This window comes from Molossus molossus, unplaced genomic scaffold (genome assembly GCF_014108415.1).
Source record: "Molossus molossus isolate mMolMol1 unplaced genomic scaffold, mMolMol1.p scaffold_m16_p_2, whole genome shotgun sequence".
Classification (NCBI taxonomy): Eukaryota; Metazoa; Chordata; class Mammalia; order Chiroptera; family Molossidae; genus Molossus; species Molossus molossus.
Window position 1 is genome coordinate 123,127,186 of NW_023425355.1, and position 15,519 is coordinate 123,142,704.

Sequence of the window (15,519 nt, forward strand, 5' to 3'; positions counted from 1 at the left end):
ATCCCCAGTGGGGGAGGTGTGCAGGAGGTGGCCACTCAATGTTCTCTCTCATTGATGTTTCTCTCTTTCTCTTCCTCTCTCTCGCAAATCAATAAAGAAAAAAATATATATTTTAAGTGCAGAAAGTAATACAACCATGAAAAGTAATTGAGCCCGGCCAGTGCGGCTCAGTGGTTGAGTGCCAACCCATGCACCAAGAGGTCACCAGTTCAATTCCTGGTCAGGGCACATGCCAAGGTTGTGGGCTCGATCCCCACTGGGGGGCATGCAGGAGGTGGCCAATCAGTGTTCTCTCTCATTGATGTTTCTATCTCTCTCTCCTTCTCCCTCTCCCTCTAAAAATCAATTAAAAAAGAAAGAAAAGTAATTGAAGGCCACCTCAGAATGGAATGCCAACATGGCACATTTTTCTCATGTTCCTAGAACAGTTCCCTTGTGGTCTGTGCCTCTCAGGTCTCCCACTGAGATTTTGTTATTTGCATTTTCCCTCAAAGCTTCCCTCCTTAATTATATAGCCCACTGTGTCTCTGCTACTGGTCTACTGGGTATATTAGGTTCCAGAGCCCATTGCTTATAAACTAGATGAGGCACTACCTGCACCTCATTACTCACCTTCAATAACCCCGCTGTTCGTTGGTATTTAGTATCAATTCACACCAGCAAGTTCAGCCCCCTTCAGTAAGTAGAGGGTCACACACAGACCTTTGACTTTTCTCCAAATATTACACATTTCTATCCCTTATCTCCAGGTGTTCACAGTATTTGCTCATCACTGTGTTTCTGGTTTATCAGGTGTTTATAAAAATAGTAATACTTAACATTATTACCTACTGGAGTCAGAAACCATGCTAATATTGTTTTTATTTTTATTTATTTATTTAAAATATATTTTTATTGATTTTTTTAGAGAAGACGGGAGAGAGAGATAGAAACATCAATGTGAGAGAGAAGCATTGATTGGCTGCCTCCTGTAACCCCCCTACAAGGGATCAAGCCAGCAACCCTTACATGTGCCCTGAGCGGGAATCAAACCGGTACCTCTCAGTCAATGGGAAGACGCTCAATCCACTGAGCCATATTGGCTGGGCTATTGTTGTTATTTTTCTGGCATTTTAAAAAATGTATCTTGATTGTTGAAAGTATTACAGATGTTCCTCCTTTTTCATCCCCCATTGACCCCCTTTTGTATTAGTCATTGAATCCACACGACTGCCTTGTAAATCTTACCCAATTTTTATTCCCCCTTTACTGAGAAGAGAGAGAAAAAAAGGAAGCTTAGAGAAGTTAACTAACTCAGCCAAGGTCACAGAGTTCCTAAGGCAGAGGGAAGGATTCTTTCCCAGGTGTTTTTACTCAGGAACTTCAGATATTAACCATTACCATGAACTATCTTACCCTACAGTGTTCAACACTGTTAATAATAATTTATATTTCTTAATGACCCTGAAACAGCGTTTTATATCCAAATAGAAAAATGTTACTAGCTCTGATTTTCCAAAAATAATGTAGTTTGGATTTTCCTCACTGCTAGCTACTTTATTACCAGTCTAAAAGAAAAGGAAAAAATATGGTAAACTGCTCCCAATATAAAACAGAGCAAAGACAAGAACATTTCATTGCTTTTGATTTCCCTAAGGTCCACCTCCAAAGTAATTTACTTCCTATTCAAGGAAATCATTAACTCAGAAATAAGATCTTATTCAATCTTTCCTTTTGCTTTTCTTCCTTGACTGCAAATAATAAGCAAAAGTTATTCCCCTGGCAAGGTGTGAATACTGTCTGTTTTTTTTTTTTTTTTTTGCTTTTTGTTGGTTTGTTTTCACAAATTCCAATTCCATAATCTATGTAATTTATTATTGAGAAGAACTATTTATATTTAACATTTTTTTTATTTTTCAATTATAGTTGACTTAAAGTATTATATTTGTTTCAGATGTACAACCCAGTGATGAGACATTTGTATAACTTAGGAAGTGATCACCCCATAAATCTGGCACCTGTCTGGTACCATACATAGATTTTACAGGCTCATAGATAACAAAGAACAACTGATGGTTGCTAGAGGGGAGAGGTGTTGGGGACCTGGATGAAAAATATGAATAGATTAAAAAGCACAAATTGGTAGTTAAAAAATAGTCAGAGGGAGAAGGACTATTCAAATTAATTTTCCAGCCTTGAGAATAAGCAAAATCATTTGGTCATTTTGAAAGATTGTACATTAACTAAATATGTATTCATGTATATTAAAGAAAAGTTTGAGTCTTTGAATTTTTCTGTCATGTGAAATATATATCAAGTGTCCATATTGTTCAGAAAAAAACAACATAGGTTCAAATTGTTGCCCTGTAATTAAGGTTGTTTTATTGTCATTAAAATTGGCTTCTTAGCTTGTGTTTCTAATTTTTCTTTTTCTTTCTTTCTTTTTTTTTTGTCCTTCTGGAAAAAATTTAGCTCCCAGTCAGACTGTTACTCTGGTGACACAACCTGTGGTTACCAAGGAAACTGCCATCTCCAAAGTAGAAATGCCATCTACCTTGCTGTTGGAGGTACCTGCCTTAGCGGATTTCAACCGGGCTTGGACAGAACTTACCGACTGGCTGTCTCTGCTTGATCGAGTTATAAAATCACAGAGGGTGATGGTGGGTGATCTTGAAGACATCAATGAGATGATCATGAAGCAGAAGGTATGGGCCAAAAAGATCAAAGCTGGTAGGGGTTTTTCTTTGAAGTGAAGACTTTCCACAAATCCATTTACTCTCCCATACCAGTTCCCACCAGTTTTTAGGCAGCTTTTCTCTGTTAGCAAACACATTACTATTTCTGCTCTGTTCAGCCCAAGTATGGGCAAGGCAACAAATTAATGCAATTATCTAAAACAGCCATAAATTGAAAAAGAATAATACAAGGAAAAGAAGCATAAACCTTACAAGTAAAGTTGGCTTAATTAAATTCATGGAACAATTGGTATTTTAAAAATCTATTTAATATCAAAGAAGGAGCTCAGTTGAGCTGTTTACATTTAAACTGCTTATTTTGGTGCCCTGCAGCCATAACACGTTACAGAATCAAATATAATCTGGAATTGGGTATTCACTTCTGAGTTGTCCATGCCAATTTTTCTACTCCGGTGATAAGGATAATTGAAAGTTAGCTATAAACAAAAAAGGAAAGTAACAAAGCATGTATTTTAAAATACCTTAGATCTTAATATTGGTATTTATGCAATGCCACCCTCAAACATGTTTTTAATGCAAAGATTGCACTTCTCAGCTCGTTGGAATTCATTCTGCAAAATTATGACATCAACTAGAAATGTAAGAATTCATTGATATAAATGTGGTTTACCTAGCTAGAACAAATATACTGTATATCTTTTATATTTCTGAATGAATTTTAAAAAGTAGTTTTGAAAGGTTTATATGCTACAGTTATTTCACTTGCAATGATTTTCAAGTCTTTTCTAAAGACATAGTAAATTGTACTGAAGGTATTTAGTTGTTACACAACAACTTTTTGAGAAAAACAACAAACAAACAAGAAGTAAGGCACACAAATTTCTTTTGAAAATAAATATCAGTGATTCAGCAGGAATAAAAACATTTTGATAGTAAAAAACTGGCTTATAAAATACCTTGAGCTTAGACCCAGAAGACCTGTATGAGTGGGCTTCCTTTGTCATTTGCAAGCAACATGACTATGGTCAAATCATTCTTTGAGTCTTGGTTTTCTCTTCTGGGTACAGGGCACACAGAATTCACATTCACCATATAGGATGGATATGTGTGCAGGTAAAGATATTATATATATAGTGTTACTACTGCTTTATAACAAGTGTTAGTGACCATGGTTTTTAGAAAAAGCTATTGAGGCTCATAGTCATACTCCTAGCAAGTAGCAGAGCAAAGATTCAAATCCAAGTCCATTTGGTTCCAAAGCCTTTGTTCTTACTCTGTATACTGCCTACCTGTATTAACTATATATATGGCTACCATTTGGTGATGTTATGTATATTATACATGTAGTCTATGTCAGGTACTATGCAAAGCATTTTACAATTGCAATGTGCTGATGCATACGTATATTTTTATTTTTTTTTCTTTATTGATTTTAGGGAGGAAGGGAGAGGGAGAGAGAGATAGAAACATCAATGAGAGAGAACATCAACTGGCCGCCTCCTGCATTCCCCCCACTGGGGATCAGGCCCACAACCTGGGCATGAGCCCTGACCAGGAATTGAACCGGTGACCTCCTGGTGCATAGGTAAATGCTCAACCACTGAGCCATATCGTCTGGGCATATGTATATTCTTTCACAATATCATGCTGAGTTATATCAGTATTTCTGAGACTATTATTAACCAGAGAAGGCAGTATGCTGTAAAGTTTAAATCAAGGGCTTTGGAGTTAGATTGTCTGGGTTCAAAGCTTGGCTCTGCTACTACAGCTGTGTGAGCTCGATTAAGTTATTCACTCTCCCTGAACCTGAGTATATCTACTTATATAATGTGGATAATGATACTACCTGCCTTTTAGGTTGTCATGAGGATTAAATTAGGAAGTACATGAAAAATCTTCCCACCTTGCCTTACTTCAAGTATTCAACCAATATTAGTAATTAATATTAGGTTCTACAACAAGCTCTATGTAAATCTGCCTACTCATGGCATTTGAACTGTGCAAACTCTATCTCATATAATAATATTATATGTAAAACAGAGTGTGTTTTGACATCTGCCCCCATGCTGCCATTGACATTCTGGCCTCCTGTGAAAGCCACTAGATACAATAATGGGAGAGACAATCCACACTTCCTTGTGAAGGGTTTGTGAGCCTGGCCTTTAACAAAGGTATTGACCTGCTCAGTAGTGTTCAGAGTTCCCCAAATAAATTTGTCTTTTTCAGAAAGGATGACTAATTTGATGCCTCTTCATAGTGATAGTCTTTAAATATAGGTCTGAAATTAAGTTAGAGGAGAAGTTCAAATTTATGTCTGTGATCATAGAAAACCAGGATTTGTAAATGTCATATATATATATTTTTTTCTCCCTTCTCTTTGCTAAATAGTGGGAATGCTTTACCTGTTTCTTTCCCTCACATTAAAAATAATAATTTATAAAGATATTATCAGTTCTTGCCTTTTATAACTTTATTTAATAAAAGGTCAGTAAAGTGACCCTAAACATTAAAGAAATGTGTGTGTGTGGAGGGGGACAAGAAAGAAAGATAAGCTTAAAGAAATATTTATTATGATATCAGGAAATAAATATTTATCTATGTAATGTTTTCTGTTTTTAAATCCTCATCTGAGGATATTTTTTTCCCATTTATCTTCAGATAGAGTGGGAGGGAGGGAGGGAGAGAGAGAGAGAGAGAGAGAGAGAGAGAGAGAGAGAGAGAGAGAGAGAAACATCAATGTGAGAGATACACACCTACTGGTTGCCTCCCACATGACCCTGACCAGGGCTGGGGATGAACTGCAACCGAGGTACATGCCCTTGACTGGAACTGAACCCATGACTCTTTGGTCCATGTGCTGATGCTCTAACTGTTGAGCCAAACCTGCCAGGGCTATCTATGTAATGTTTTAGTAATGAAACAATACTAACTTGAGTGTTAGAGGTGTGAGAAATCAGGTAATATCCAAAAGGGATAAATTGTAAAACACTCCCAAAACCTGTTTATTCCTATATTTTAACACATTTTGATTGACCTACAAGAAAGGGCTTGGGAAATGCAGAGTTTTACAAGAGAGGCATGCACAAATTAAAGAAAGTGAAGGAAAAAAAGCAGTAATAGCACTATGATAGAAGTAAATTTCTATAATATGTGTTTATCACTAATGATAAGCCAGTCACTGGTCTAAGGACGTATCATGTATTACTTAATGCTCTCAACAACACTGAGGGATTGATACTAAAGCACAGTGAGGTTCAATGACCTGCCCAAGGTCAATTCATAAAGAGACAGCAATGGGATTTGAACCCAAGCAGTCTGATTCCAGAGTCCCAACCCTTCACCACCATGGTTTTTTACTTCCCTCAGAAGGCTGTGGGTATTGCTGTAAGGACTTAGTTCAGGGAGAGGGCATGTAACTAAGCCAGGGAAGAGAACAGATGTCAGGAAAAGCTTCTTGAAGAAGATAAAGTTTAAGCCAGGCATTAAAGAACAAATTTTAATTAACAGGTAGACAAAATGAAAGGAAACAAACTGTACTCTGTACCGGAGTGGGAAACAACATAATGTGTTTGTTGTAGAAATTGTGATTTTATTGGCTGAAATTAAAGGTATATGATGAGGCAGAAATTGCTGAGGTTGAATACAGGGGAGTGGAGCTAAAAAATGGGAATCCTTCCCTGCCAAACTAAGGAGTCGTGATTATGGCCTGCTGGCAGTGATTATATTGGTTAGGGTTCTCTGGATGAAAGCAATAGAAAACATCCCCTGATTAAATCAAGCAGAAAGTAAATTTACAGTCCTGAGATTAGCATGGAGGCAATGAAAAAGGTTTAGAGAAAGTAAAGGAATCTGAGCATGCCTGGACATTTGGTTAGCAGGAAGTATTCAGGTCTCTTTGTGATACTATTTTTTTTCCTGCATCCTGTGTAATTATTGAAATTTTAAAGTCCTGGAAGAGAGAGTCCAGTTAGTTGACCTTGCTTGGGTCACGCACCCATCTCTTAGCTAGAGGAGAGCAGAGAACTTTGGACTTAGAGTCCTCTCCTTCCAAAGACCATCAAAATGAGGGAGAAGTCATTACCACAAAGAAATTGGGGTCTGTTGAAAATAGAAGAGGGAAAGGATGCTGAGCAGCCAATAAACAATAAATGTCCACTGAACTCAAGCAAGGATATGTTGAATAGGGTGGAAGATGGAACAAACCAAGGAGATTTGCAGGAGGTGATTATCATAATCTAAGTAATACTTTTATCTATTCCAACTTTGCATCGTGGAAACCTGAAATAAAGACCATTTATTCCACAGTACCCTTAAATTGAAGTTTGTTTAATCTTTGCACATACAGTAACTGGTTCTTAATAAATGTAGATTGCATGATGGATAATATAAATGAAATGTGATAAGGAAACTTCTTTTTTCAATTTTTAATTGATTTTTAGAGAGGGAGGAAGCAAGGGAGAGAGGGAGGGAGAGAGAGAGAGAGAGAGAGAATCATCAATGTGAGAGAAACACATCAATCAGCTGCCTCTCTCACAAGCCCCAACCAGGGAGCAAATCCACAGCCCTGACCAGGAATGGAACCCCTGACCTTCCAGTGAATAGGACAATGCCCCAACCAACTGAGCCATACCAGACAGGATAAGAAGGCCCATTTTTAACAGAGATTGGAGTTTGGAAATTACAGTTATTGGTATGAAGCATCACAAGTTAGACAAGATGATGTAGCAAAACATTTTATGTCTCTATGAGAACTTAGTATTGAATTTCCAAGATTCAGATCAGACCTTAGACATGCAATGATTGAAGTATTTTCCCCAGAAAGGGAATAAGGACATGGCCTTTGAATAGTTAGCTTTTCATAGTTCTAGACCTTATATTTGAAATGACATATTTGATATTTAGCTTCCATTCTCCTTTAGCTAAGTTGTTTAATTAAATTCTTACTTCAGAAAATAGAGGACTGCTACCATTTTTAAATAAAAATAATTTTTGCTAAGTGAATTATATCAGGCAAGAAAAGGAAGTTAAATTACAAGTTTAATTTTTTTAAAAAAAGATTGTAAAATACAGCCATTAAACAATTTAAGCAACTCGGCTGCTTAATTTTAGAGTAAAAAGTATGTCATTATATTGTAGAGGAATTCAGATGTAAAATTTGCAAATTAAGTCTTTAAAAGTAAAACATACATAAAGTTCTACGTTTATTTTCTAGAATTATGAATTAATAGCAGGGGATGCTTTGTAATTTATAGTTTAGTGTCAGAGAAATCTGATAATGGAATGCTTTTCCTATTTCTTCACATTTAAGTAAAATTCCTCTGAAGCAAACTTATTTTGACAATTATTCACAGTTTTCTTTTACTGACATAATCTATCAAATAAAGTTGAAAAACAGGTGTAGAGTTTTTTTCTCTGAAAATGATGATTAAATATGACCATTTGAGAAGGAAGGAGGGAAAGATGGGAAGGGGAGGGAAGGGAAGGGGAGTAGAGGGGAGGGGAGAGAAGGAAGAAAATTAGAGAGGGAGGGAAGGAGAAATGTAAGAAAAGATGGGCAGAGAAAAATTCTGAGAGGAGAGAGTGGTGACTGGCAAATTTGGGGAGATGTTTGCAGTGGCAGAAGCTGTGTCGCTTTCAATAGATAGGATTTAGGTGGCCATATGATATCGTTATTTTTTATACTTCTGATGTCTGATTGCTTGTCCTAAATAAATTACAGCCTTTTTTTTTCAAGTCATTTTGGCCAGGTGTTCGGGGTAATTCACCTCTAATTCACCACAGGCACTTATATTGAATAAAGAATTGAATTGGCAAAGCTTTATTCTCTAATAAAGACCTCTCCAGGTTGGGCTTGAGACAAATTGGCCAATCTGGACAAGATGATAATAGCATTGTTCAAGATTCCTTTTTAACTACAAATTATGCCGCTACATGGGAGATTTCATTATCCAAAGATTGAATAAGCAGTTGTACTGGGTACAGTGTATATTTAAATGGGAAATAATTACTTGGATGTATTTAAATTTTATAAAGGTCAAAGTCTTTAATAAAAATTATGTGATTATTTTATAAACTCTGGCTATATCTACACAAACAGTTAAATGGCTCCCATATCATTCTGATGATAACTTTTGGTGACTAAATGAAACCACAGTCTGATGACAAAAGAACTTGTCTAACATGAACCTACAAGGATTGTTGGAACAATGTGTGGGGAGAAAATGGCATTGATTGTTTAAACTAAAAACAAATGAAAAAGCATGTTTATTGGTTTTACTTTATTACCATGAACACAGCAGAAGAGTGGGTGTTACAAATAGCTTCCCTCCAATAAATTTGATTAAAAAATAAAAATAAAAATAAAAAATAGCTTCCCTCATTCAACACATGAGACAAGTTACAGACAATATAGTTAATCAGTCTAATGTCACGTAGTAAATGTAATTGTCCTAACGTCAATTCAGACTTCTTAGGAATGGTTTCTTCTTTTCTTTTTTCCTTTGACCCCCACCCCTTCTTAAACATCTCATTTTCCCACTAGAATTATAACAAGAGTATCTATACAGTTTATTTCCATGGGTACCCAACAGATTTTGCAAGTTGGATGACAGTCATTTTAGGGTGAAGAGATTGATTATTTTCTTTTTTTTCTTTTATTAAACAGGCATCCACCCCTCATCATCTCATCTGTTTATTCAGCACAACCTTGTTTAAGAAACACCATCCCAGAGTGTGTGTCTTTCCACATGTAGGCATTAGTTGCATTCTACAAAGACTAATGTTGCTGTCTGTTTGGCTGAAGATACTTACAAATTTTGTACTGTCATTTTCTTGTGACAAATGTACATACCTCCCATGGAAAGCTCATGACTCTCTGGATCACTGCTGCCCATGCATATAATTTTCTTTCCTTATGAGAGCCAAATTCACTATTATCTTCACTGAAGGATGTATAGATACACCAATGTCAGTAATATGACTTATATTATACTCTCTGGCCATAATGAAATAAATTCCCTTTAAATTCAAAGAATATAGAGTTGCAAACACTCAGAAAATTCATTTTCTAAGTCTCATAATAACATTATTATGGAAAATGATACCATACACTTTTTTTTGCTTAAAGATAAACATAAGATTTACCAAAATATATATTTCAAAGTCTATGAATGGAAATGCATATCTTACTACATTTCAATTCAATTCACTACAAAATTTTCTGTCCAAACCTTATCAAGTAAAACTGAGCCACATTATTTACATGAATTCTGATAAAAGCAACTATACCATGTTTTCAATGAAATACCAGTGGGATCCTGATAAGGGGGTTTACTTTAATCATTGTTTTTAATAGTGAGTTCTGTTTATAAATTCCCTTGCCTGAGTCTAGATAGGGGGAGAGAAACGACGATTAGTGGCCTTCCAAAGGACCCTGACCGGGGCCGGGGATCAAACCTGTAACCCAGGTACATGCCTTTGATAGGAATCGAACCCGAGACCATCCAGTCCACAGGCTGCCACTCTAACCGCTGAGCCAAACTGGCTAGGTGACTTCTATTTTCATAAAACTATTGAATATAAGTAATTCAATGTCTCTTAATCTTTTCTGAAAGCTATATGATGTTATTATACCCTCAATATTATTACCTGGTTTGGGGACTTTATATTTTGCCATAATTCTAGGTTATTGAAATCTATCATAGAAATTACAGTGTGTAATAATGTAAGTTCTTATCATTACCCTGTTGTTATTGTAATGTTGGGTAATGTTACTGTTAGGTGCATGGTGTTTTGTTCATTCCCAGTTCAACAAATTGTCTTTGAAAATTCAGTTACAAAGCATGCTAAAGACAGATAAGGGATTATTAGGAAATGACATCGAAAAAAATAATAGAGTAAAAGTGTGGTTTTAATTTGATTTCCTGTGTACATTAGCACATTATTGAGAATGAGCTAAAGTAATGATCACACATCATTTTTAGTAGTTTTGTACATTTATCCACACTTTTCTGTATATGATTACTTACATTAAAGTGATAAATATAGATATACATATTATTAACATACATATAAAGCAGATTTTTTTAATAGCCTGCAATGAAAATCAATACTACTAAGATTTTCCTTCCTCCCTCAAATGCCTACTTTGGAGATCCATGAGTTACAGTGTCGCACTGATTATTAAAAATACATATAATGACTGCATTTTAAGGGCTTCCAGTAGGAGACAAAGTTTTCATTTTTCTGTTACTTACTGAACAGTTGCTGGTGAAAGACATCAGTCAGTATTATCTACTGTTAGGGATTAAAATAGGGAGAAGAGCCCTGGCCTGTTTGGTTCAGCGGTTAGAGCATCGGTCCATGGACCAGAGAGTCCAGGGTTTGGTTCCCACTAAGGGCACGTACCTCGGTTGCAGTTTGTCCCTGGCCCCGGTTGGGGTTGTGTAGGTGACAACCAGTTGATGTGTCTCTCTCATGTCGATGTTTCTCTCTCTCTCTTCCTCCCTGTCTCCCTCCTGCTTTATCTGAAAATGAATGAAAAATGTCCTCGGGTGAGGAAAATATGTACATACATACATACATATATACATACATACATAAAATAGGGAGAAGATAAGCTCCAATTTTAGAGTATCTTCCATTGAGGGAAGCATAAAAACCAAAGAGTAGTAACTGACACGAGAAAAAAAAAATGCTGTGGTTGTTTCAATCTTATACACATTAGAATGAATGAATGAATCAATCAATCATTTATTTCCCCCTTAATATGTACCTGCCTCTCTCATATAGAAGAAATGTCATGTTATTTTTATTCAATAACCTAATGGTGAACATTTTTTGCATGATATGGTCTGATGTTTTTTGAGTTTATAAACTTCGCTGATTGGTCAGTATATTGCTAAGGTGATCGTAGCTGCATTGTTTTTAAGAGAGAGGCCTTGAGAGTGGACCATGTTCTTGTCTTCTCTTATGAATTGACTAAAAATAATACGAGGGTTTCTACACTGATCTGAGTCATTTTTATTTGATTTATAAAAATAACTTTGAATATAATTTGAATAATTTGTAAATCCTTCCAGATTCCCTTATCTTTATATGTTACATTCTGTGTAAATAAGTGGCATCATATTCGAGAATCATGTATTTCCAATAATTATTCTATTATTTATCTCAAGAATAGAAATGCTTTGATTTACCTGACATAGTCTTCCTTCAATTATGGAAGCAGAAAAAACTTTGTAATGATGGATATTAACCCCCCTGCAAAATGACCTAATCTATGTTCAACTGTAGAATTATTTTTAAACCTTCCTAGAAGAAGTGACTAAAAGAAAAAGCATAGGGAAAGTTTGGGGCAAACGTATATAATAACTGTCTAGTTAAGAAGTGGAGAGAAGAGAAAAATTTACACTTAATTTCTCCATGCTTTTATCCCCCTAAAACTAAAAGAAGTAAATTGTGATGAGAGGGGAAAGAACCTGTAGCAACTCCATTAAGGTCAAGCTTTGCTGTCATGCCATATATGAAAATCACTAAAAGCTGCCCTAGTTAGGACCATAAATGCCCTTTGAGAAATTCACATAAAAATCCAAGTGCCACTTTACCACACTTACCCAGTTTGATTTGATTTTTTTAAGGTTTATAATAGGTGTTGGGCATTAGAAAAAGAAAATTATTGGGGGGAAGATAATAGCAGTTGGAAAAAGTGCAAGCAGGCAAGGAGCTATATATAATGACATTTTACAGTAAAATTGTCTAAATCGAAATGAGAATGTATTTTACTTCAAGAATTAGGAAACTTTTTCGATGAGAACCCTGCAACCATTTCAAGGTGTGAGTTCTAACCAAATCCATTTATGAAGTAACCACTGACTTAGAGTCCCTTCACACTCCTTAAAGTAATGATTAGACATATAGAATTGGCAGAGCACCAAAGCCTTTGAGATCTAGCCCTACCTTCTCTGTGAAATTTGTTTTGATAACTCTAGTTTGTATTGGTCTTTTTCATCAATGATTCGCTGAAAAATAATTTTGTCTGTTAACTCTGTATTTGCTTGTAAAGCTGCTTCTGTTGTCTTAATCTTCTCTTTTAAAACATTTGTTGCCATTTGACAGGTTACATTTTAGCCTTTGAAATGAACTCAAATTTCCTTAAAGGTGCCTGGCCACCTGTGCAGTGGTTGAGTATCAACCCATGCACCAAGAAGTCACTGGTTTGATTCCCATGCAGGAGGCAGCTAATCAATGTTCTCTCTTATAGGTGTTTCTCTCTCTCTCTCTCTCTCTCTCTCTCTCTCTCTCTCTCTCTCTCTCTCTCTCTCTCTCTCCCCTGTCCTCTCTCTAAAATCAATAAAGAAAAAATTATTTAATAAAAGAAATGTCCTTAAAGGCAGGCGTAGGATTGTCCTTGCTGTGGCAGCTAAGAGACATACTAGGTGTTTTATAAATATTGTAGATTTACTTTATCATCGTAGATGACTCCTTTTACTTAGCATTTGGAATTTAACAATCTGTTATAGAGCCATATGCATATTTATGTTTATTTTAACGTTTGAATGCAGCATGATTTATGTCTGTTTTTCTCAGTGATGAATGAAAGGCTCCTGGGAATTAAATCTACCACACTAGACAAAAGAAATGATAATTTTAGACCCTAAGAATTTTAGAAATTAAAGGATCTTTTTTCCAATTAATACTGTTAGGATTATGTTTGGCCTCATGTGACAAAATCCTCACTTACAGGAGCTTCTCCAGAGAGACATTTGCTTTTCTCATGCAGCCAACCCTCCGTAACTGTGTGTTGTAGGGTGGGACGAGCAGCCACAAAATCATGTGTCTTCAGCCATCCCTAGTGGGCCTCAGCACACGGCTTTCATTCTTTCCTGTGGTCTCAAGATGACTACACCGCCTCTAAGCACCATGTCCGTCTCTTAAAATGGAAAAAGGTGGAAATGAGAGTAAATGCATGTGCCACGTGTATCAGCTCCTATATATAAGGAAAAGAACAGCCTTTTTGGCAGCGGCACATAGGTCTGCTTACACCGCATTGGCTGCAAGTGTTTCGCAGGACCCTCCCAGCTTCAGGGGATTCTGGGATGATGGAGTACTTTAAATGAGTTGGTGGTTGCTTTATTTGTAATTCACAATACAGCTGGCGTCTTAATCCTAAAACCTTGATGTTTTGAACAAAATTTGGACTCTTAGAGTTAAGAAGGAAAGAATGGTCCGGCTGGCATGTCTCAGTGGTTGAACATCGACCCATGCACCAAGAGGTCACTGGTTTGATTCCCAGTCAGGATACATGCTCAGTTTGTGTGCCCAATCCCCAGTGGGGGGCATGCAGGAGGTGGCCAATTGATGTTCTCTTTCATTGATGTTCTATCTCTCTCTCCCTCTCACCTCCTCTCTCTCTAAAATCAATAAGGAAAAAAATTTAAAGAAAAGTATATTTACATATTAGATATCACCATTTATATTTAAAATAGTGATTAATTCTTAAAATCAGCATGAAACACACAACATAGAACAGCATTTAAAGACATTCAAATGCATGCATACATTTTAGCATTTTCCTATATAAAGTCTAAAAAACAAAAATCTAACACTTTTCACCTCTTGTATGACAGAAAGCTCTGTCTCTTCCTTTTAGTGTTCAGTTATAGAGATCTTCAATGGGAATATATAGGAAGAACCATAAATTCTATTTACGTTTAATTTTTATCTCATTCTTTAAAAGTTAATATTTTTATAAACTACATCATATATTAATAAAATAGCATATGCATAAAGTTTTTAATAAATATGGATTCATGTGTGGGCCAATTTTGTCTAAATAGATGTGGGCAGTCAAAAAAGTTTGAGTCTGCTGCTCCTCAACATGTCAGATATCAACCGTCCCCTGGGCCTATAATTAGGTACCAATTGTGCCCTCAAAAGAGCCTGTCATGATATGAAAGATCTTACTTTGACTTAGTTGATTTTAAGGTCTCCTTCATTGATTTTCTCTGACTCCTCTTTACTGAATAGAAAACTTCTTTTTTGATATAAAGCAGAGAGATTGCAATCACAGATGTTCCCCAAACCTTTGTTTCTTTATATATATTTTTTTTACAATCAGGAAGCATGTTCTATCTTATTTATCATCTTTCTCTGACTCTTAAAGCTTTGGCTTAAACTTTTATATTAAATTTCTTATCCAATAGTTAAGGCTTATAAAATGTGTCACATCTGTTTGTTTAAAAGGAAATAGATATCAATTCCCTTATATTGGAAGAGTCTTCAGATCATTTAAGTGGTTGTGCTTTTAAGTATTTTGTAAGGCTAGGTGTGGGGGGCATTTTTTCCATCATTTTGTCTTTTTGGTCTCCTAGTGCACAGCTGTTTATTTTATTTTATTTTTATTGAGCTTATTGGGGTGACATTGGTTAATAAAATTATATAGGTTTCAGAGGTACAATTCTAAAATACATCATCTGTACTTTGTATTGTGGGTTCACCACCCCAAGTCAAGTCTCCTGCCACCATTTATCCTGCCTATACCCTCTTCTACCTCCCTCCACCCCCTTTCCTTCTGGTGATCACCATACTGTAGTGAAATGCTGCTTGGCCACTGAAAAAAATGGAAGTCTTACCCTTTGCGATGGCACGTGTGGACCTGGAGAGCACTATGCTAAGTGAAATAAGCCAGTCAGAGAAAGACAAGTACCATATGATTTCACTTATACGTGGAATCTAATGAACAAAATAAACTGACAAACAAAATAAAAACAGAATCATGGATACATGGAACAGACTGACAGCTGTCGCGGGGTGGTAGGGGGTGGGGACTGGGTGAGAATGGTGA

General features: G+C 36.1%; 1 protein-coding gene across 1 annotated transcript in view; it reads left to right on the forward strand.

Annotated features, from left to right (window-relative positions):
* DMD (dystrophin) overlaps window positions 1–15,519 on the forward strand; it is a 2,326,146-nt gene that overhangs the window by 1,610,443 nt on the left and 700,184 nt on the right. The window contains exon 51 of the mRNA XM_036270045.1: window positions 2,452–2,684. Coding sequence (XP_036125938.1) covers window positions 2,452–2,684 — 233 coding nt within the window. The remainder of the gene's footprint in view (window positions 1–2,451; window positions 2,685–15,519) is intronic.